This window comes from Myotis myotis, unplaced genomic scaffold (genome assembly GCF_014108235.1).
Source record: "Myotis myotis isolate mMyoMyo1 unplaced genomic scaffold, mMyoMyo1.p scaffold_m19_p_21, whole genome shotgun sequence".
NCBI classification, from domain to species: domain Eukaryota; kingdom Metazoa; phylum Chordata; class Mammalia; order Chiroptera; family Vespertilionidae; genus Myotis; species Myotis myotis.
Window position 1 is genome coordinate 1,418,486 of NW_023416326.1, and position 21,467 is coordinate 1,439,952.

The 21,467-nt window shown below is 54.0% G+C and overlaps 1 protein-coding gene across 6 annotated transcripts in view; it reads left to right on the forward strand.

Moving 5' to 3' along the window:
* The first annotated feature begins 7,509 nt into the window (after positions 1-7,509).
* Positions 7,510-21,467, forward strand: part of DENND1B (DENN domain containing 1B) — an 84,247-nt gene continuing 70,289 nt past the window's right edge. For 3 of the 6 annotated variants that reach the window (XR_004975026.1, XM_036354837.1, XM_036354839.1), the window contains exons 1-2: positions 11,571-11,650; positions 12,997-13,061. Coding sequence is in view for 5 of the 6 variants with exons in the window: in XM_036354837.1 (XP_036210730.1) it covers positions 11,571-11,650; positions 12,997-13,061 (145 nt within the window). In the remaining variant the exon portion in view is untranslated. Of the gene's footprint in view, positions 7,691-10,709; positions 10,896-11,570; positions 11,651-12,996; positions 13,062-21,467 lie in introns of those variants that run through there. The other 3 variants (XM_036354836.1, XM_036354838.1, XM_036354840.1) reach the window with 3 other exon arrangements.

Below are 21,467 nucleotides of genomic sequence, written 5' to 3' on the forward strand. Positions count from 1 at the left end.
TATGAACCAGGAGGTCAGGGTTCAATTCCCGGTCAGGGCACAGGCCCGGGTTGCAGGCTCCATCCCCAGGGTGGGGCGTGCAGGAGGCGGCCGATCCACGATTCTCGCTCATCATGGATGTTTCTGTCTCTCCCTTCCTCTCTGACATCAATAAAAATATATTTTAAAAAAGAAACCAAAACGAAGTAAAGAAGGAAGCTGCTTCCGGAGGGAAGCGTTATTAGTCAGATGTGAAGCCAGAACTTCAGCTGTGTGGCTCCGGCTGGCCCTGGTTTCAGGGAACAGTGGAGAGCTGAGGGGAAGCGGCCAAAGGAAGACGGGGGTGGGAGTGGGAAGAAAACAGCAGCCCCTGGAGAAAGAGGGGAAAATAAAGCTGAAATAGAAAAATCTGAAAAAGAGCACTTTGTTTCGCTCCTGTTCATTTAGAGTGGCTGACAATGCTTCGGCGGAAATTTCCATGAAAATCCAATCTTTGGGTGAGGTGTCTTTTTTTTGTTGTGTGTGTGCGCATGTGTGTGTGTGTGCGCGCGCGCGTGTGCGTGTTCCTGTGCGTGTGTGTGTGTGCGCGCGTGTTTAAATGAAAATGCAAATTCTGATCAATCAAAAGTCCATCAGATCAGAACCTGGAAGGAGTCACTTCACAGGATGGAAAAGTAGAATCGAGACTCAAAAAATTGTACAGGTTGGAGAACTAGATCCAAACAAAGGATACAGAATGTAAAATCGATCGATTAAAAGGGGACATTCGGGGACTCAATCGAACGACCCAGGTCCTGCCCGACTTGGCCCTTGGCTGCATTCAGAGCCCACGATGGCGACACCCACAGGCTCTGCTTACTCCTGGCCCGGCCTCTCGGGTGTTAGGGTCGCCGAAGGAGGAACACACGAGGCCAAAAGTGGTAAAGAATTATAAATGTATTAGAGGCCCGGTGCACGGATTCGTGCACATTGAAAGGAAACTAATTAGAAGGTGGCCAGTGGGGCGAAACTGGGCAAGATGGGCCAGACACGCCCTGGAGCCGACCTCCCATGGTCCCTCCCCAGCCGGCTACACCTGGGGCGGCACCAGGGTTCGAAGGGCGTCTGCAGAGTGAGTGGGGTCCCTCCGGCAGGTGGGGTCCCTAGGCCTGGCCAGCGGGGAATTGGGCCGAAACTGATATCCCCCGAGGGGTCCCAGGGTGCGAGAGGGCACTCTGCAAAGTTGCTGTCGCTCGGCAGCTCCTGGGTTGAGCATCTGCCCCCTGGTGGTCAGTGCGCATCATAGCGACTGGTTGAACGGTCGAACGGTCACTTAGGGTTTTATATATACAGATTAAGTCATCTGTAAACCAGATGGGTGGAGCCCCCAAAAGGCACCAACACCCAGGGACGGGGAGTCAGACATTTTAAAGGACCCCAGACAGGGGGCGGGGGTAATTCTCTGGGTGTTTCTGGACCCCAGGCAAGTCCGGAGGGGAAAGTTACTGTTTCTTGCAAATGGAATGTGGTCTAAGCGAAAGGGAATATCAGATGGGAAATGATCTAAAGGTCCTTTTCCGGGGGAGGGGGTATCGATGGATTATTTGATCGGACCTAACGCCGGGCTAATGAAAACAGGGCCTGTCCATGTACTGTAGCTCCCTCCTTACTACCTGAACTCAGCACAGGCCAGCCTCCCCGGGGAGAGAGCACGTTATCACCGTCAAGAGGGTGGGCTTCGTTGCTGAAAGGCCTTTTCTCTGAGCCCAGGCGCTCCATCCCGACCTTGTCTGTAAGACCTGGAGACCATCACTTCACCTTTCTGCGTTTCGGTTCCCGCGTCTAGAACGTGGGGACAATCACAGCAGCTCACTGAGAGGGCTGCTGGGAAGGTTCCGGGCGGCGACGTAGGACAGGACAGCCGCCGCCAGGCTTTGGGGCCAGAGGGCCTGCGTTGGAGTTCTGACCCTTGGAACTGAGGTCCAGTTCATTTCAGGTGAGCTGCCCACCTTCTCCGGGTAGGTTGGCTCCCATGCACGGCTGGGGGGATGGGCAGGATCCAGCTCGGACACAAGGAAGGCCCGGAGAACAGCGCCTGGCATGGACAGTGCATCCAGTAAGATGCCACTAGCTATGGAATTGAGGAGTACACATTAGCTACTATCACGTGTCTTCACTTTTCATAGGATTACAACATACACCCCCTCCCTGAGCTCTCCCAGAGACCCAGAGCCTCCTTGTCGATTGACCACTCGATGTAGCCGATCCCTAAAACTCTCGGCCTCGTTTCTGATTTAAATTCGGGTCGCTTCCGGCCCAGGAGCCTCGCTAAAAACCCCGGTGCTGTCTCTTCCCATGTGGCCATGTTCTGCTTCTGTTTTGCAGGAGGCGGCGAAGTTATCCCCGCAGGCCGGTTTTTGTCTTCGCCAGCAAGTTACTGAGCGCAGTTTCGCTGTGGGAATTCCAGTAATTTCACCAGCCAACGCCTGCAGAACGATCTATCTCTCTTCCTAACGCCAACTAGAGAGAGAACGGCCCCAAACAGACGACGGGTCAGTCGCACTACTGCTCCAGGCAGCGGGAGAGGGCGCCCTAGCTGGTGTGGCTCAGTGGATAGAGCATCGATCGGCCTGCGGACTGAAGGGTCCCGGGTTCGATTCCGGTCAAGGGCACATGCCCGGGTTGTGGGCTCGGTCCCCAGTTGGGGGGCATGCAGGAGGCAGCCGATCCATGATTCTCTCTCATCATGGATGTTTCTATCTCAATATCCCTCTGCCTTCCTCTCTGAAATCAATAAAAATATATTTTAAAAAAAGAGAGAGAGAGGCAGGGGAGGATGAAGTCCTAATTCAACAAAGGGGAAGGCTGGGAGACACATTGACCAACCCGGGGCTGATTTCCAGCTGCCTGCACAGAAGTAAAAGTCCCCTGTTGCTAGGGCACGTTGCTAGGGAACGAAGACACCAGTGGTGGCTGGTGGGCGGGCTGAGGGGTGGTTTCCTCCCTGTGGTTTCTCACCTCTGTCTGCAAAGAGTCTCCCTGCTCAGACAGGAGCTAATGGCCCCCAGGGTCTTCGGAGAGCTTTTGGGGTGACCTCAGTGTCCCCTGGCCTAAACGAAACCCTTGAATGGCCCTCAAGACTCCATATTCACCATCTAATGGTCCCCTGGCCAGAGCTGCCTCCCTGTGTCCATATGTCCTTATGGGTCAGCACCTCCCATCCTCCCTCCTCCCCACCCCCTCAGGGCCCCTCAAGTAGCTGGGCTGCAGCCTGCTTGTTAAGGGCAGAAGATGACAAAGAAGATGCCTTCGGACAACTCACTTCCTTTTAAAATCAAACCAACTATCTTTTGGGGGGAGGGTTGCAGGGTTGGGGGAAGGGTCATAAAGAAGTAGATTAAACTTCATTCACTTTCACAACTTGAGTGGGAACTGAAAAGCTGGACTCAGGCTCCCTTACACCCGCCCCTGCCTGGATACCCCTCGGAGAACGTTCCCATAGAGAGACACGGCTCCTTAGGAGAGAAACTCTGCATTGAGACTTGTGTTCCCGCCCTGGCTGGGTTGGTTCAGTGGACAGAGCATTGGCCTGCGGACTGAAGGGTCCCAGGTTCGATTCCCGGTCAGGGCACATGCCCGGATTGCAGGCTCGATCCCCAGTGTGGGGCGTGCAGGAGGCCGCCGATCCATGATTCTCTCTCATCATGGATGTTTCTATCTCCCTTCCTCTCTGAAATCAATAAAATAATGATAATGTTTAAAAAAAGACTTGTGTTCACGACGCACACGGTGGAAGCTACTCCCTAACTGGGTCAGTTCTCAGGATTCTGCCAGTTGCAGCCCGATCCCCGCACACCACACTTGCCCCTCACACCACTCCCTGCCCTCCCCGACCTGCCCTGCTGTCTGCTGTGGGAGGCTGGGCTTCAGTGGGTTAAATCCATAAGCACCTCCATCTTCTGGCTTCTTGCGGGGTTTGGTCCATGGGAATCCCTTAGCAGAGACCAGAGGAGGAGCTGGGTGTGGATACCCTGACTCCTCCCCCGTGCGATACCTCGAGCTGCCTGGATCCCTCTCCTGAAGGTCAAAGCTCTCTCTAGACACTCTCTCCTGAGTTCGGGTCACCCCAGTCTTCATCCTTTGGGACCTAGAGGGGGGATAGTTTTTGCTGCCTCTCTCGTTGAGCTGTTTTATCTTGTAACTAGAGGCCCGGTGCACGAATTCTTGCACCGGTGGGGTCCCTTGGTCTGGTCTGCACCCTCTCAAAATCCAGGACCCCTCAGGGGATGTCGGAGAGCCAGTTGCAGCCCGATCCCCGCAGGCCAGGCCGAGGGACCCCACTGGTGCACGATTGGGGCCGGGGAGGGGCCGAGGGAAGTCTCCAGGGTGTGTCCAGCCCACCTTGCCCAGTCCCGATCGGCCAGACCCCAGCAGCAAGCTATCCTACAGGTTGGAGCGTCTGCCCCCCGGTGGTCAGTGCGCATCATAGCGACTGGTCGAACAGTCGGACACTTGGCATATTAGGCTTTTATTATATAGGATAGCTACCAACGTCTAAAAATTAGGCTTTGCCTGACATTTCTGGATTTGCCTTTTTGAGTATGGAAGTTTAGATTGGGAATCATTTCCTTGGAATTTTCCCCCCATGGTCTTCCAACTTCCAGGGACGCCGGCTGGAGGATCCTGTCCGTTTTATGTGGTTCGATTTTGTTTGTTTGTTTTTGTTTGCCTATTGATCCCTGAGAGCTTCCAGGCTCTTCACGGTAACCCGGGTGTTCCGAGTCACCGTGGCAACGTGGCACGCGTCTCTTTCCGCTCTGTGACTTGGGAGGGGCCCTTTCAGCTCTGAACCTCTGAACCAGGTCCTTTGGTTCCAGGAAACCTCCTCTTGCTATTCCTTTGATGGTATCTTCTCTCTGCCCCTTTGCTCTCTCCTTCACAGGCTGCAGCTCCTGGCTTGACAGTCTAGTTTTTTTTGTCTATTCTCTTTCTCCTTTCATTTCTGACTCTTTATGCTAATTATACATGTTTTTCAATATGTTATATATTTAAATGTATTTTTGTTGATTTCAGAGAGGAAGGAAGAGGGAGAGAGAGAAACATCCATGAGGAGAGAGAATCATGGATCGGCTGCCTCCTGCACGCCCCACACTGGGGATCCAGCCTGCAACCGGGGAATGTGCCCTTGACTGGAATCGACCGCGGGGACCCTTTGGTCCGCAGACTGACGCTCTATCCACTGAGCCAAACAGCCAGGGCACCTTCTCTGTTTCAATGACAGTCTCCCTCATGCCCCCCTTCCTTCCTTGTGAGGTGACAGTCGGAGGGAAAGAGTGGCGTCATGCTTTCAGCTCCAGGAACATTACAGAGAGAACCGTTTCCATGGAAGAGAGAGGGACACTGAGGGCTGGAGGCCAGCCTGGGGACACAGTTCCATTGTCTCATTGTCACCCAGGAGGAGAGGAAGCACGGAGAGCCGGGGGGCAGCCGGGTGTCTGGCCGGGGTGCTCTAGGTGAGTCAGATGGAGTGTGTGGGAGGCAGGGCTGCAGAAAGAGGAAGGACGGCCTCCCCCTCACCCAGGGACGGCCTGGCAGGAGCAGCATGTGAGTCAGCATGCACCACGGTGTTCCTCCTTTTCATGTTCCCCCTCCAGGCCCACCGTGAAGCCGAGGGGCAGAGGAGGGAGCCCAGGAAGTCATTGGGGGGTGGGGCGGGGGCTCCTGCTCCCCTGTGCCTGCTCCGAGTTTAGGACTGCTAGCTGGTCTGCTTGGAAGGGGTCAGAGGGCGTGGAGCATGTTGCAAACACCCAAGGCACCAGGGGCTGAGTGTCCGTGTGGCTCCTTCAGGCCACGTGTCCACCTTCCTCTCTGCTGTCTGCCCCCGGGGAACCACGTGGACGGGCCGCACCAGCTCAGCCTCTGGGCCCGGCGGGCTTTGTGGTGACTCGAACCCTGGGTCCCGCAGCAGGAGGTGGAAGGAAGGAAGGAAGGAGAAGGAACTCGGGGTGTACCTGCCCCCGACTCCTCCTTGCAAAGGGGACTTGCTGGCCTCAGGCACCAACACGACGGAGGACTCTCTCTCCTGCCCACGCCCCTCTTCCTGGATGTGCAATTGGGGTGCCCTCCTGCTCTGTCATTTGACAGGGGAGCACCGCCGTGACTAGCCCTGAACCTCCAAACAGAAGCATAACGTCGAAATTCTGAGCAGTTTTAACGACTTGAGCCACGCTGGGCGGTAAGGGCACAGGCTTTGCTTCCTGGGACTTCTTTGGTTCTTCTGGGTCCCTGGCTGACCAGGGCCCCAGCTGCGGCATATGTGGGTTCAGTGAGTGTCTTTTTAAAAAAATAGATGTTTTTATTGATTTCAGAGAGGAAGGGAGAGGGAGAGAGCGAGAGAGAGAAACATCAATGATGAGAGAGAATTATGGAATCAGCTGCCTCCTGCACGCCCCCCACTGGGGATCGAGCCCATAACCCGGGCATGTGCCCTGAGCGGGACTCGAACCGTAACCTCCTGGTTCATCAGTTGACGTTCATCCACTGAGCCACGCCGGCCGGGCTACAAAGGACTTTTGAAGAAAGGGATGACTACAGAAATACCTAACACGATTGTAATTTGGATATTTTAAACACATCAACGAGGGAGAGGCCATATGACAATAAATCATTGGAATTGAAACAGGGACCCACTTGAGTCTTGTTCATATTTGTTGAGCGAGAGAGAGAGAAAGAGAGAGAGAGAGAGAGAGAGAGAGAGAGAGAGAGAGAGAGAGAGAGTCTTATGGGCTTTATGAAGATAATGGCTTGATGTCTCAGTAGAATTTCGCAGGCTGACCTGTTTCCTAGGGCCTGTGGCACACACGGGGCTGGGGGGGGGGTGTGTGTGTGTGCATTCTTGGGATAAGATATCCCTAGAGAATTAGCTTCCTGCTTTGCCAGGTATGGTACCTGTTTCACCTACTAATCTATACGTCACGGACGACGGAAACCCAGCTTATAAAACACGATCGTAAAGCGCTTGACAACATCGCGGCTATGAAAAGGCCACACGCCAACGAGGCCAGGCCTGTCTTTCTGGTTTGTACGTGAGGCCTGCGTGCATGGGTGACAGAGCGACGCAAACACTGAGCCTCTTTCCTTTTCTCTGTGCTCACAGCCTGGCTTTGCCAGCTGGCTGGCTGGGGTCGGCTGTTTCACCCTCCAAGCAGGCCACTTGATTTAAAAACCTTCCTTCCACCCTGGCTGGTTTGGCCTAGTGGACAGAGCGTCGGCCTGCGGCCTGAAGGGTCCCGGGTTCGATTCCGGTCAAGGGCACATACCTGGGTTGCAGGCTCCACTGAGCCACACCAGCCAGGCATCCCTCCAATACATTCTGATGTCACTGAGAATTGGACGTGATGACTCACTCTCCAGAGAGGATGGATGGGTGTGAGCTGAGCTGGCTTACCGTGGGGATGTTTTTAATTTACGGGAGTGTCTGGTGGGTGGGGTTGGGAGGTTCTGTCCCAGGCGGTGACACAGGGGACACACACACACACACCCCGCCCTGTGCCTGGGGCCCAGGTGAGCCTCCTCAAGGTGTCCGGGAAGAGTACCGGACTTCTCCGATACAGTCCGCCCGAGCTACTCTGCTTCTGACCATTTTTGCTTAACTCAGGACTGTCTTAAGCTTCCCGATGTCTGGCAGGTTGGGGAGCAGGGAGCAAGGCCGACCAGGAGATGCCGGTCAGAGGTAAGAGCTTTGATTCCTTAATTTTGGGGCAAGTCACCTGGAAAGGTGGTGGGGGTGGGGGGACAGGACATCGCGGCTGGGTTGTCTTTGAGAACTGGGCTATCCTTTTTCACGGAAAGTTTAGCAGCCAAAGACACAGATATTATTCCCCCTTGAATTTTAGAAAGAGTTGGATATATTCAGGGGAGAAAGATGTTGAGAGGGATCTCAGCCCTTTTGTCTTCAAACTGGAAGACTATCTTTTGAGAGAGAGAGAGGGAGATGGAGAGAGGGAGAGAGAGAGAGAGAGAAACATCGATGTGAGAGGGAAGCATGGATCAGCTGCCTCCTGCACACCCCCTACTGGGGATCGAGCCCAAAACCCCGGCCTGTGCCCTGACCTGGAATTGAACTGTGACCTCCTGGTTCATAGATTGACGCTCACTGGCCGGGCCAGGCTAATTTTAAGTTGATAATTTGGTATGGCCCAGGAATTATGTTATAAATATGCAGATGGACTTTGGCGGAAAAAAGGTTCCCCACCCCTGGTTTAAATAGACATGTCCCCAAGATCAGTGTCTACAGAATTCTCTTTTCCGGTAATTTGTAACCAATCATGCAAATTGTGTCCGTAAATGTATGTGTCCCTTTTATCTCAGTCATACCAGAATAGATAAAGGAATCTCACGTATGGTCAGCTTCAACGCTGGTTTAAATAGATTTGTTTTGGGCCCAGCCGGCATGGCTCAGTGGTTGAGTGTTGACCTATGAACCAGGAGGTCAGGGTTCGATTCCCGGTCAGGGCACATCACAGGCCTGGGTTGTGGGCTGGATCCTCCGTGTGGGGTGTGCAGGAGGCAGCTGATCCATGATTCTCTCTCATCATGGATGTTTCTATCTCTCTCTCCCTCTCCCTTCCTCTCTGAAATCAATATATATATACATCAATCAATATATATAAAGATTTGTTTGGTGTGTGCATATATAGTGTTTTCCTTTCATATACTTAAATAAATTTTAAAAAATAACCATGATTCTGCAGAGGTATAACTGTCGCTTACATCCCAGCACGCGGGCGGGAGAAACCTATATATTAACATTTCCGCACCACAGATAAAAAAAAAAACAACCCTCATGCAGGCATCCCAGGTAGGGTTCCTTCTTTGGGGAGGAGAATTCATTATAATGAAAGGAGAAGTTCTAGCCATTTAGTAACCCCGGGAGCAGAAGTGGTTTTTCAGTTTGCAGAATTTGTCTGCAGTATGGTAACTCTTTGGGTAGAAAGGAGTTTTATTTGGGGGGGGGGGGGGGGGATGTGTGCGGTACCGTTTGCCTAACTGAAACTGAAATCCACAGAATCGTTTCTGAAAAGATCAGATAAAATCGGCAGCCCTTTCTGACTAGCACACGGCGCTGTCCGCGTGACAGACACGTCATTATTCCCTTTCTACCAGCGCAGGAACCCAGAAGCCGAAATGCCTGGGTGTGACGAGCTATGACAACACGTTAGGCTAATGTATACACCCCCCCACCCCGGTTCCTCATGATGTGCTACCTGCATTGTGGACGATTAAGTCCCTGGCGACACACTAGACCTGGTTGCCTTGCCCAAGGACCCCCCCACCTTGGGCAGGTACACTCAACGTGGGCGTAACCCAGTTTCCTTTCAGGCTCTTGAGCCTAAATTCTGCTGTGAGTTCCTGAGGGTTGGCCTTGGGCTTGGACCTGTCATGACTCACCCTTTTGCAAACCACATTCGGCTTCCTCCCCTCCTACCTTTTGTGAGAACTGAGTCGGAAGCAACTGCCCTGTCCGGGTGACAAACAGCGGCCAGGCGTCCTGGGTGGTAATCCCGGTGGGAGAAGCCTCCAGAAGGTGTCCGTACAGGTGTCGGGCCCCGAACAGTCCGTGGAAGGTTCTCCCGGAGACGTTTCCTGGTGTCTTCTCCCCCAGCCTGGGGAGGAAGGCGCAGAACAGAGAGAGGGGCCTGTGAGGTGGCCTCACTCGCCAGCACCGGGCGGCCCTGTCATGCCCCCCACACACCCCCCTTGGCTGGCTTGCTGCCTCTCCTTCTAGAAAGTGCTGGTCAGTGGCCATCACCTGGCGTAGGACAGGCCCCCTGGGTGCCATCACCTGCTCCCCTCCTGCCCCAGCTCTGACATGTTGGCTGTGTCTCATGGTCCCCAGGCCTCCCGTGCATCCGCTGCTGTGAGTGTGTCCAAAGCGTAGTCCTCGCCCTGGCTGGTGTGGCTCAGCGGATAGAGCGCCGGCCTGCTGACTGAAGGGCCCCGGGTTCGATTCTGGCCAATGGCACCTGCCCGGGTAGCGGGCTTGATCCCCAGCAGGGGGCGTGCAGGAGGCAGCCGACCCATGATCCTCTCTCCTCATTGATGTTTCTCTCTCTCTCCCTCTCCTTTCCTCTCTGACATCAATGAAAACAACAAAAACAAGCAGGGGCAGTAGCCTGAACACATTCAAAAACCAAAACCAAAAAACCCAAAATAACAACAAAACGCGGTCCTTGCTGGCGCTGCGCGTGCAGGCGGGCCTGCGAAGACACCCCGTGTGCACCCAGGGGCGCCCCCACCCGTGGGCCCTGGGTGGCCTACTTGGCAGGTGCACGTGGGTGAATGAGGAGGGGGCGCCCTGTGTTGTGCACTGGGGTCCCCAGGCCCTGGTCAGAGGCGCAGGGGTGGGGGGCCAGGCTGCCCAGGTGCGGCCTCCCAGGGTTTCCACCTCCAGCTCCAAGCAAAGCACCTGCTTGGCCTCAAGGGTGAAGTGGGGACCCGCCCCGTGCAGGGGGCGCCCCCCAAAGGCGCGCGGGGGGCGAGGGGGGCGCAGCGCACGGGACCTCCGCCGCGGGGAGCCCGCTCCGCGCGCCCAACGCCGCGGATGGCGCAGGATCTGGGGGCGCCGCTCGCTCGGAGGTCGCGCGGGGACGCGCCGGGCGGCGGGCGGTCAGGTGCCAGGTGCGCCCCGGCCCCGCCCCCTCCCGAGGCCCCGCCCACTTCCTGGTCGGCGGCGGCGGCGGCGGCGGCGGCGGCGCAGGAACCGAGGCCGCGGGCGGGAGGGCGGCGGGGACACGGGCGGCGCCCGCTGCTGTCACAGAGGCCGCGGCCGGGCGGGCGGGCGCGCGCGGCGACACGGGCCCCCCGAGCGCCGCCGCCGCCGCCCCGCGCGCCCCCCGAGCGCGCCCGCGACATGTGAGCATGGACAGCAGGACGCGGTGAGTGCGCGCTAGGCCCGGGCCCGGCCTCGCCCCGGGGTCCCCGCGATCCGGCCACCCCTCCCCCCCCCCACCCCCCCGCCCCGCTCGCCTTCCCGGCGGCTCCCGGCGGGTCTTCTCCCCCCAGGGGGTGCCCCTCCTCCCGCCGCTTCTGCGGGCGAACGCGCGCCCCCCCCCCCCCCCATGATCGGGGCAGGGCGCCTGCAAACCGGCGTCCACTTGGGCAGGGTTTGCAGGCGTCGGGTCCCCCAGCAGCCCCGGGGGCGCTCCGGGACCTTCAGAACCTTCAGGAGGTCGGAGGCGACTTGCATGGATGCGGGGATTTGGTTTCCTTCTCTCTCTCTCTCTCTCTCCTCCCCCCCCATTCCTAAACTTACTTGGCAAAGAATTCCTTCTTGTTTCTCTCTCTCTCTCCACCCCCCTCTTTTTTAGCCACCCCCTCCTGTCCCAGACTTTAAAGCCATGAACATCCAGTGTATTTGTGCGGCTGGGAAAGGGTTCTTAAATGTCACAGGTGTCAGTAGCTGGGCCGATGTCAGGTCTGTCCCCAAGGGGCACAGGCAGGGATTTTAGGGACATTCTGTAGTTGAAATGGATTTTCTGCCCTCCTGGGCGGATGGGGGGCGGGGGGGATGGGAAAAATCCCCTTTTTGCCATTTGGCTAGGTGGTGCGGGATGAGGTCACCGGGTCGGAGTGTGACCATTGGAACCGGTGCACAGCGGCCGGGGCCGAGGGACTGTGCCTCTACTTGCAGGTGAATGGATGTGGCCGGTCACTTCCTGTTTCTGGCTTCTCGTCTTTGATCATAAAATTTGAAAAGAAAAAGAGTGTTTACCCGGGAGCCCAGCGGCGGAGTCTGATCAGACGCGAAAGCCTCCTTGCCAGGGCCTTGCCGGGGGAGCCTGACAAATATCTGAGCACTTTGGTCACGTGGCCACTGTGGTATCAGACTCGCATCTCTTATCTTCTGGCAGAAAGAGGTGAAAACAGGACCCTGTTTTGAAAAAAAAAAAAAAAAGTGTCTGCCTAGATTGCAATTCAGTTTTTGAACCAAAGCCCATGAGTCGGTGGCATGTCTGAGAAGTTGGTACAGAAGGGAATGTCTGAGTGAGGCAGCGCCCCCCTCCCACCCCCCCACCCCCCCACCCCCTGTCCAGCTCCTGGTGGGAAAGTGGAACCAGCAGGCAGGTGTGTCCTTCCCCCCGAGATAATGGACGGAAAGCGAGGCTGGTGGTGGTGGCCTTGCCGTCCGTGTGTGTGGTCTGCTGCTTGGAACGTGCCCAAGTCAAGAGAAGTAGGGGCCACGCATGTCACTGAAGGAGCGTGGTCCGTGGCTGCTGGTGGCCTGGAAGGGGCGGGCGGAGCCAGACGGTTCATAATATTGCGAGGCCTGCTCTGTGCATAGGACCATGCGGCTTTCGTTTAGATTCTATACAATAAAGATGATGCATTTAAAAAATATATATTTAAAAAATTTATATTTAAAAATATATATTAAAAATTTATATTTAAAATACATTTTTCATTGATTTCAGAGAGGAAGGGAGAGGGAGAAAGAGAGAGAGAGAAACATCAGTGATGAGAGAGAATCATGGATGGGCTGCCTCCTGCACGCCCCCCCATTGGGGATCAAGCCTGCAACCCGGGCATGTGTCCTGACGGGGGATCGAACTTTAACCTCCTGCTTCCTAGGTCAGGGTTCAACCACTGAGCCACACCGGCCGGGCAAGATGATGCTTTTCATGGAGGCATCACTTAATTCTTTATAAGGTACTTCCAGATGTACTATTCAGTTTACCTAATCTTCACAATTTTATTTACTGGATCCTCACAATTGCACTGTGATGCGAAGTAGGCCCTTTACAGGGGGAAGCTCAGAGGTGAAATGTTTTGCCCGGCGTCTCAGGCCTCCTGGGCCTCCCCCTCGCTCTCAAGTTGCTGACGTGGGAAGATGGCAACAACAAAACTGTATTTGCGCCGCACTGCGGCCATGTCGTCCCCGGCACCGACTGAGAGTGATGAGAACACCGGCTTTTCGGAGATGGTTACGCACGTCCCGGGACAGGACTATAACCAGGCTCTTTTTTTTTTTTCGTTTAGGGAAAACCCAGAAAGAACCTTTGACCTGGTATTGAACGTGAAATGTCACTCCTCTGAAGGCGAAGGTACGTGCGTTCTGTCCATTCCTCAGACGGCTGAGTCCGTCCCAGCGCGTGTCGGCGTGGGGGACGCGTGAGGGTTCTCGCTGCGTGACTCTCTGCGCCTCCTGCCGCCTCACGTTCGTTGCTGGGAATGAAATCGCCGCGGGTCTCGGCCCTGCGCTGGCAGCAACCGTGAATGTTGTCTGTGCAGCTTCGGTGTCAGGTGTGGGAGACACACACAGCTTCCAGCGCGGCCGTCCCGTGGGGCCGTCATGTTTCACTTCCTTTCACTCCTCTTCGGAAAGGTGGCTCCTTTTCAAAACGCCAGTGAGGCCCGGCCGGTGTGGCTCAGTGGTCGGGCACCAACCTAGGAACCAGGAGGTCATGGCTCGATTCCCGGTCAGGGCACAGGCCCGGGTTGGGGGCTTGATCCCCAGTGGGGGGTGTGCGGGAGGCAGCCGATCGGTGATTCTCTCTCATCATGGATGTTTCTGTCTCTCTCTTCCTCTCTCTCTCAACTCAATAAAAAAATATAAAAAATAATAAATATATCAAACACCAGTGAAATTCTCCGCCAGTCCAGGGGGAGCCTCACCAGTTCCCTCCTGATGGTCCTGGAATTGCCCCTTCTGTTGGAATGACCTCGCTTGCCCAGCCCTGGTGGGGGGAGGGAGGGAGGGAGGGAGGGAAGCAGGCGTGGGACATGCCTGGGAAGGGTTTCAGCTGTCAGTTCTGTGCATTTTCCTGAAAAGACAGAGCCCTTTGCGAGGGTGGTTTTTGTTCATTTTCCCCACTTTTGTTGTGTGTGTGTGTGCGTGTGTGTGTGTGAGAGAGAGAATGAGGGTTATCTTCCTGATTCTTTCCTTTTCAGCGTGTCCTGTGTGATGTCTTCACGGCTGTGGCTGGTGTGATTTCCCTGGTGGTGTGCTCGGACCCTCGTCACCTGATGCTTAGGTGTGGGTCTGGGGAGATGAGGCCTCTATTCTTGGTGCAAAGGCGGCCGACACTTTCAGCGTCAGAAACTGGCCAGCAATTATATGCCTTTTTTTTTTTAAAGCAATTATATGCCTTTATTTTTAAAAAAGCAATTCTATGCTCTTAAGCAATTTGGAGCTGCACACCTTAAAATAGAGGTGCCCACCCCGGCTGTGGCGACAGGGGTGTGGCTGACGTCGGGCAGGAAGTTGAAGTCGCACACGGTCCGGGCTCGGCTGGCCCTGGCTGCTGCATGCTGGCCGGCTGGGACCATGGCGGCTCTCTTTCTGCCACGGTTTGTACATTTTAATTTCTGGGCGTCTACAGACAGACATCAGAAATGCAAAACTATGAATAGTTTTTTTAAACATAGTTTGAAACCTCAGTGTTGAGAGGGAGGGCAGCCTCTTATAACCTATTGTTGATGGAAGACAGCCTCTTATAGTCATGAGTGCGTGCAGGCTAAAGTCATCGCGATGAAAGGACCAGGTCCGTGCCTGGGGCAGGCGGGCCGTGACCTTTCCCTGGAGACTTGCGAGTGGCTGGCTCCGTCCTCACTCCCTCTGCCCTCGCCCATCTTTTAGGAACTGGTCTGTCCAGTTGCTTTTTCCCACTTTGGTCTTCTCTTCTTGCCCTTTGGCTGTTGCTGTGCAAACTGCTGCTTTTTAGAAACATCGTCATTTGTATTTTTTTAAATATATTTTTATTGATGTCAGAGAGGAAGGGAGAGGGAGAGAGAGATGGAAACATCAATGATGAGAGAGAATCACGGATCGGCTGCCTCCTGCACGCCCCCCACTGGGGATGGAGCCCACAACCCAGGCATGTGCCCTTGACCGGAATCGAACCCGGGACCCTTCAGTCCACAGGCCGACGCTCTATCCACTGAGCCAAACCAGCTAAGGCGGTCAGACGTTTAATGAACTCACCCCGGAGGCCTGGGCAGGGCCAGACCAGATGTTTTCCCGGGGCAGATACGGCCCGAGGGCCGGACGTTCCCCACCCCTGGACGTTAAAGGCACCCGGAGGCCCTACTTGTGTAGGAATTTACCTGAAAAACCACCCGTGTGAATCAGGATGCTTTAGGGCCCAGATTCCAAATCAGTTTGGATAATAAGGAAGCTTGCCGGTTGTTTCACAGAAGAGGAAGTGTAAAAGTAGGTCATGGGAGATCCGGCCAGGAAGTTTCTTTCCCAGAATCCCCCAGCACCTCGGATCCCAGGGACCCACGCTGCCCTGGGGCCCAACCATCCCTAAAATAGTCATTGGTGGGTGTCGCGGCGGAGGGGGGAGTGGGAAGACGATTTACTAAGCACCTGGCAAGGAGTCAAAGTTGGAAAATCAATCAAAATGCTCTCTGCATGTCTGGGAATAGCGGTTTGTATTTCTGATGGCCACGGGATCCAGTAGAACGTAGGACGCCGGGGGTCAAGTGGGTGTTGGCGAAGGTTGGGGACGTTACGGTAAGGTACTCGGCAGGCTTCCCTCGCCCACTTCTCCATGGGGACGTTTTAAATCCTTTCGTGCATCCCCAGTAGTTCAGGTCGGAAACCTCTTTGGAGACGCGTGATTGTTAACCGGGTTTTGGTTAGTGATCTGTCAGGGTCTTGCTCGTTGACATAGAACTTGGCCACCTTCCTCGGATCCGAATTTGGACGCGCGTGTCGTGTCAGAGACGTTGCGTGGGACTTGGGGGAAAGGGTTGCATAGAGCCCCACGGCCCTGGCCCGCGTGCCCGCCAGCTTCCTCTGCGGTGTTTTGGCGATGGCTCCTCCGAAGCGGGTGTTTCTTTCCTGCACAGATCGGGGAGGAGATAGGAGCCGCCCGTCTCCCGTCTGGCAGGTGGAGAAGCCGGAGCAGCACAGAGAAGCGAGGAAATGTGCCCCGAGGCCCAGCTCCTGCGTCTGGGTTGCTTGGCAAGCAGATCCGATCTGTTGTTTTAATCACCTGGCCCGTGGCCTCTCCTAACCTCACATGAGTTCACGGTCGGCTGCTCTGTGATCATGGGAGGCAATCTGCGAGAACAAGCTGAGTGGGGTACACGTATTTATTAATATTTATTTTTAATTTTTTTATTGATTGAGTTATTACATAAGTGTCCTTATCCCCATGTTATCCCCTATCCCCCCCACTCATGCCCTCACCCTCGTTGTCTGTGTCCATTGGTTAGGCCTATATGCTTGCATATAAGTCCTTTGGTTGATCTCTCCCCCTATTTATTATTATTTATTATTATTTTTAAAAATGTTTTTATTGATTTCAGAGAGGAAGGGAAAGGGAGAGGGAGAGAGGGAGGGAGGGAGAGAGAGAGAGAGAGAGAGAGAGAGAGAGAGCAATGATGAAGAAGAATAATTATGGATCGGCTGCCTTCTGCACACCCCACACTGGGGATCGAGCCCATAATCCTGGCATGTGCCCTGACCGGGAATCAACCGTGACCTCCTGGTTCCTAGGTCGACACTCAACCACTGAGCCATACCAGCTGGTCCCTCTGTCTCTCTTCTGAAATCAGAAGCCGAGGCCAGCGGGCCCTGACCCAGCCCGTGTCCCCACGCCCCGTGCACTAAGGCGTTTCCGAGCCCACTTCGCCTGGGGTGCGTCTCGCCTGTGGGGGTCCTGTTGGCCCGGGACGCGCCCGTACTTGGCACTCACTGTGTCCGGACAGGAATGGGGGTGGAACATGCAGACGGAGACGGTGTCTGAGTGTCTGTTGGTCCTGCGTCAGGGAAGCTCCTGCCCCGCTTCCTCCTTTGCGTAGAAGGAAGAGCTCAGCACGGCCAGGCCTGCGTGGGGAGCGGGTCCCGGGTGGATCCAGGTGATCGGACGAGGCTCCGTGCCCAGCCACGGGGCACGTGAGCGCCGATCCGTCACTTCGGAGAGCTGCTGGTCACGGAAGCGACCTGGGGCGTGAGTCGCTGTGACTGGAGCAGGGACGTTGGACGTGTGGGACCGTGTGGGTCTCGGGCTGGGCTGGGTCAGGACGCCCTCCGCTCAGCCCTTCCCATTCAGGACCCGCGTCTTTCCTCTGAACCACAGACTCACCAGGACCCTCACTGTATATGTATTTCGTTGTTGTTGTTGATCATCCTCACCCAAGGATATTTTTTCCATTGATTTTTAGAGAGAGTGGAAGGGAGAGTGAGAGACAGAGAGAAACATGGATGTGAGAGAGACACACCGATCGGTTGCCTCCTGCACGCACCCGGACCAGGGCCGGGGAACCTGCAACCGAGGTTCGAGCCCTTGACCGAAATCGAACCCAGGACCCTTCAGTCCACGGGCCGACGACGCTCTATCCACTGAGCCACACCGGCTAGGGGTAGATGTACGTTTTTTTGGAGGCCGCATTGAAACCTGTGTGCACCCACCCACACAGCCCCAAACCCAGGGGAACCCTGACATTTAGAAAGTAGGGCTTTGGTGAATCACACGTTGCAATGAAGTGGTTTAGGACACTTTGCATATCGCCCCACGTGGAAAAAAAAAAAAACACCACCTGTGAGTGAAATGTGGTCACCAGGGTTTGCCTTTGGCGGTGCGCTCATTCGAGAACTCTCTCTGGCTCCCTGTCCATCCGCACACACTGGATGGATTAGGGTCACCCGGACCCGAAAGGGTTCCCTTTATCCGCGGGTCGCTGACGTGAACCAAACTCCCCTTTTCTCCCACCTGCCAGCGGGGGCCACAGCGAGCCTGGCTCTGTAGAGCCGTGTCTGTGAGAGGCGCTGCCTTTGTTTCATGTAGAAAATCTTTGAGTCCAGCTGGACTTTTAGATGTGGCTTCGGTCAGCAAATCCTCCTTCATAGAGCCGCCTCGCCTGCAGGTGTGAAAGCCTAACCCCATTTCAGCCCGGCCGGTGTGGCTCAGTGGTTGAGCATCGACCTAGGAACCAGGAGGTCACGGTTCGACTCCCGGTCAAGGGCACAGGCCCGGGTTGCAGGCTCGATCCCCGGGGGGGGGGGGGGGGCGTGCAGGAGGCAGCTGGTCCATGATTCTCTCTCATCATCGGTGTTTCTATATCTCTCTCCCTCCCCCTTCCTCTCTGAAATAAAAAAATATACGTATTTAAAAATCTCATGTCAACACTCCGTATCTGTTGGTTCTTACTTCGATAAGGATGCTGTGGAGTTTATGTAGGGCGTCCCCCCAAAATGTACACACACGCTGTGAATAATTATAAAGGCGTTGTGTATTAACAGGCATTGCATTTGCAAAATGGAGCTCTCCGCCGTTAAAGTGTGTATACGTTCTTTTTTGGGACACCCTGTATTTTTTTTAACAGTTTGATTATAACTGGTCTCGGTAGCTATGCCTGTGGGTCACCTGTTCTTTATTTTTGCTGCTGGCGTCCAAGGTGACTTCTGGGTTTTTCGGGTGAATGATCTCACCCCTACCCCCTCCCTTTACCTGGGGGGTGGGGTGCCCGATTCCTGGTCAGGGCGCAGGCCCGGGTTGCTGGCTCGATCCCCAGTGGGGGGCGTGCAGGAGGCAGCCCATCCATGCTTCTCTGTCATCATGGATGTTTCCACCTCTCCCTCTCCCTCTCCCCTCCTCTCTGACATCAATAAAAATATATTAAAAGTAAACGAAGTGAAGAAAAGGCGGTGCTGTATCTCCAACACCCGTATTTCGGATTTTAATAAAAACATGTTCAAAAGCTTTCTTGCCAAGAGCACTGAAAGGCTGTAGATTTTTATCATCACAAGCAAGGGTGCTTTCTTTAAAAAGAATTTTTTTTTAAAAAAAGAAGGACGTTGACGATGAACCACAGGCTCTGTCACTGAGTTGGCAGAACCGGTGAAGATCAGATAGGGCCCTTTCCTCTTTCACTTCCTCCTCCCTTATCGGTCGAATCTGGAAATACAGCGCCGAGCTATCGGCCTGGTGCATCTGAGCGTGTTCTGCAGCCGGGGAAGCGTCCAGAAATTAGTCATTTCAGAAACCGTTTCGTCTTGGTCCGGTGGCAGACGTGCCACGGAGGACGGGTGCCTTCAGCGTTCAAACGGAGCGTGCATTCACCTGAAGCAGCCCTTTCACATTGAACTCTGGTAAAAGTTAACCTCGCTGAGGATCGGAAGTAACGGACGACTATGTGCAGAAAACATTGGTTGAGACAGAACCGATGGCGTGAGGGCAGGGGTGCCTTCAGCCACGGGGACACGGGAAGGCCCCGGGGTCTGCGGATTTAAATATCTGTTGGTCTTTGAGTTTCTTTTGGATGTGGTGTTTAGAAGGGGGAGTTGTCGTACTTGGGGAATTTTCTTCAAGGTCTTGGGCACTGTTGTTCTTTTATATCCGTGGAAGCGGTCGTTTCTGTTTAATCATGACAGTCCATGGAGGAGGTTGATTTCCTTCTTTAGAAAAATGGTGTGTTCTCTCTTTGTATTTTGTCCTAGTTGCTCCAGGGGACTAGCCGTGTCTCAGAGTGGTCGCTTTGCTGTGAAATATGGGGTTTTGGGGAGGGGTATCTCTGCAGGATAATCGTTGACAATAAGGGGCAACACAGTTTCATGCAGATTACGTGTTGGCTGTGTTCACTGTGTCCAGGGTTAGACATGTTCCGGAAGAAACAGGAAGCGAAGGCGTGTACAGAAACACTAGTTTGTGCCTTAGCCAGTTTGGCTCAGTGGCTAGAGCGTAGGCCTGCGGACTGAAGGGTCCCAGCTTCTATTCCATTCAAGGGCACATGCCTGGGTTGCGGGCTCCGTCCCCGGGGGTGCGGGAGGGGGTGTGCAGGAGGCAGCCAGTCAATGATTCTCTCTCATCATGGATGTTTCCATCTTTCCCTTCCCTTCCTCTCTGAAATCAATAAAAAAATATTTTCAAAAAAAGACATTATAAAACAATAACAAAAATCCCTCCCCCCAAAACACAAGAATACTGGTTTCCAAGTGTTTCATACTAACTACAGGGCTGGGCACAAATCGGTTTACAGTCATGAGGACGAGAAACACAGTTTATTCTTGTGTGATTATGTAGTGATTCTTGCGTTACTTGCCATACGAACAACTGTACACCTACTCTTGCCAACCCCTGTCTTGTGTTGATTAGTGACAACGCTTAACAAACTGACATATTAAAAGGGAATGCTCGATGAAAATCACAGTTTTCATTTGTAAATGTTTTTTTCCGTTGAAAGCTTACGTGCAATGGGAACTGTGACTATAAACGCAGTCCTTCGTATTTCATCGTATACTTGCAGAGAGAATACACACAATGAACAGTTTCCAGTGCTAATCCGAGAGCTAATTTTTTAAAAAAATGTATTTTTGTTGATTTCAGAGAGGAAGGGAGAGGGAGAGAGAGAGAGAAACATCAATGATGAGAGAGAATCGTGGATCGGCCGCCTCCTGCGCGTCCCCTGCTGGGGATCGAGCCCGCAACCAGGGCACGTGCCCTTGACCGGGAATCGAACCAGGGACCCTTCAGTCCACAATCCGAACTCTGTCCACTGAGCCAAACCAGCCAGGGCCCTGAGAGCTCATTTACAGCATAGCCTCTTGTCTGTTCTCCTTCTAAAAGGAATCATAAGAAAAGCTATTGCTTTGGGACAGCGGTTCTCAACCTTCCGGCCCTTTCAATACAGTTCCTCATGTTGTGACCCAACCATAAAATTATTTTCGTGGCGACGTCATCACTGTCATGTTGCTACTGTGATGAATCGTCATGTAAATATCTGATATGCAGGATGGTCTTAGGCGACCCCTGTGAAAGGGTCGTTCGCCCGCCAAAGGGGTCGCGACCCACAGGTTGAGAACCGCTGCTTTAGGATATGATGAACAGCTCAGGTGACCAAAAAGTATTTCCTTTGAAAGACCATCTTTCTATAAGCAACCCATTCACTGCCCCTCTCCCCCCCCCCCCGCCGCCGCCCCCCCTCCCCCCGTGTACTTGTAAAAAACTTTTGTGTTGGCTTTTAATGATTGGCATCTGAAAAACGTCAAAACATTGATTCTCAGTTGTAAGTTTCTTGTCATAGATTAATCAAGATTGAACATCTGTGGTTCAGCGTGGCTTTCTTTTTTTTGTTGTTGTTAATTTAAAATTAAAAAAAAAAAAAACACAACACAAAAAAACGAACTCTCATGAATGGCCCTTGGGACAGATGGCCCCTCGCTGTTGATGGTTCGATTACCGCGGTCACCCACAGCTTCAGAGGAGTGCGAGAAAAGAAATTGCTTTCTCTGTCAAGGTGTTTTCAATTCAATTCTCACCCATTAGCCCCGTTGGGTTAAGTTTGGACTGACGCGATCGGCTCGGAATTACTCGATCAGGTGATTGATGAAGGTTTTCATTTTATGATAATAGGTCTTTACTTTAAAGGGCCCGGAAGAAGCCAAGTGATACATTAACCTGCTACGAATTAAGAGTTTAAAGTTCTTTGACGTTCCATGGTCATTACCTGCGCTGGGATTCACTTACCTCTGAGCAAAAAGAGGCTGCGTTGTTTTGAGG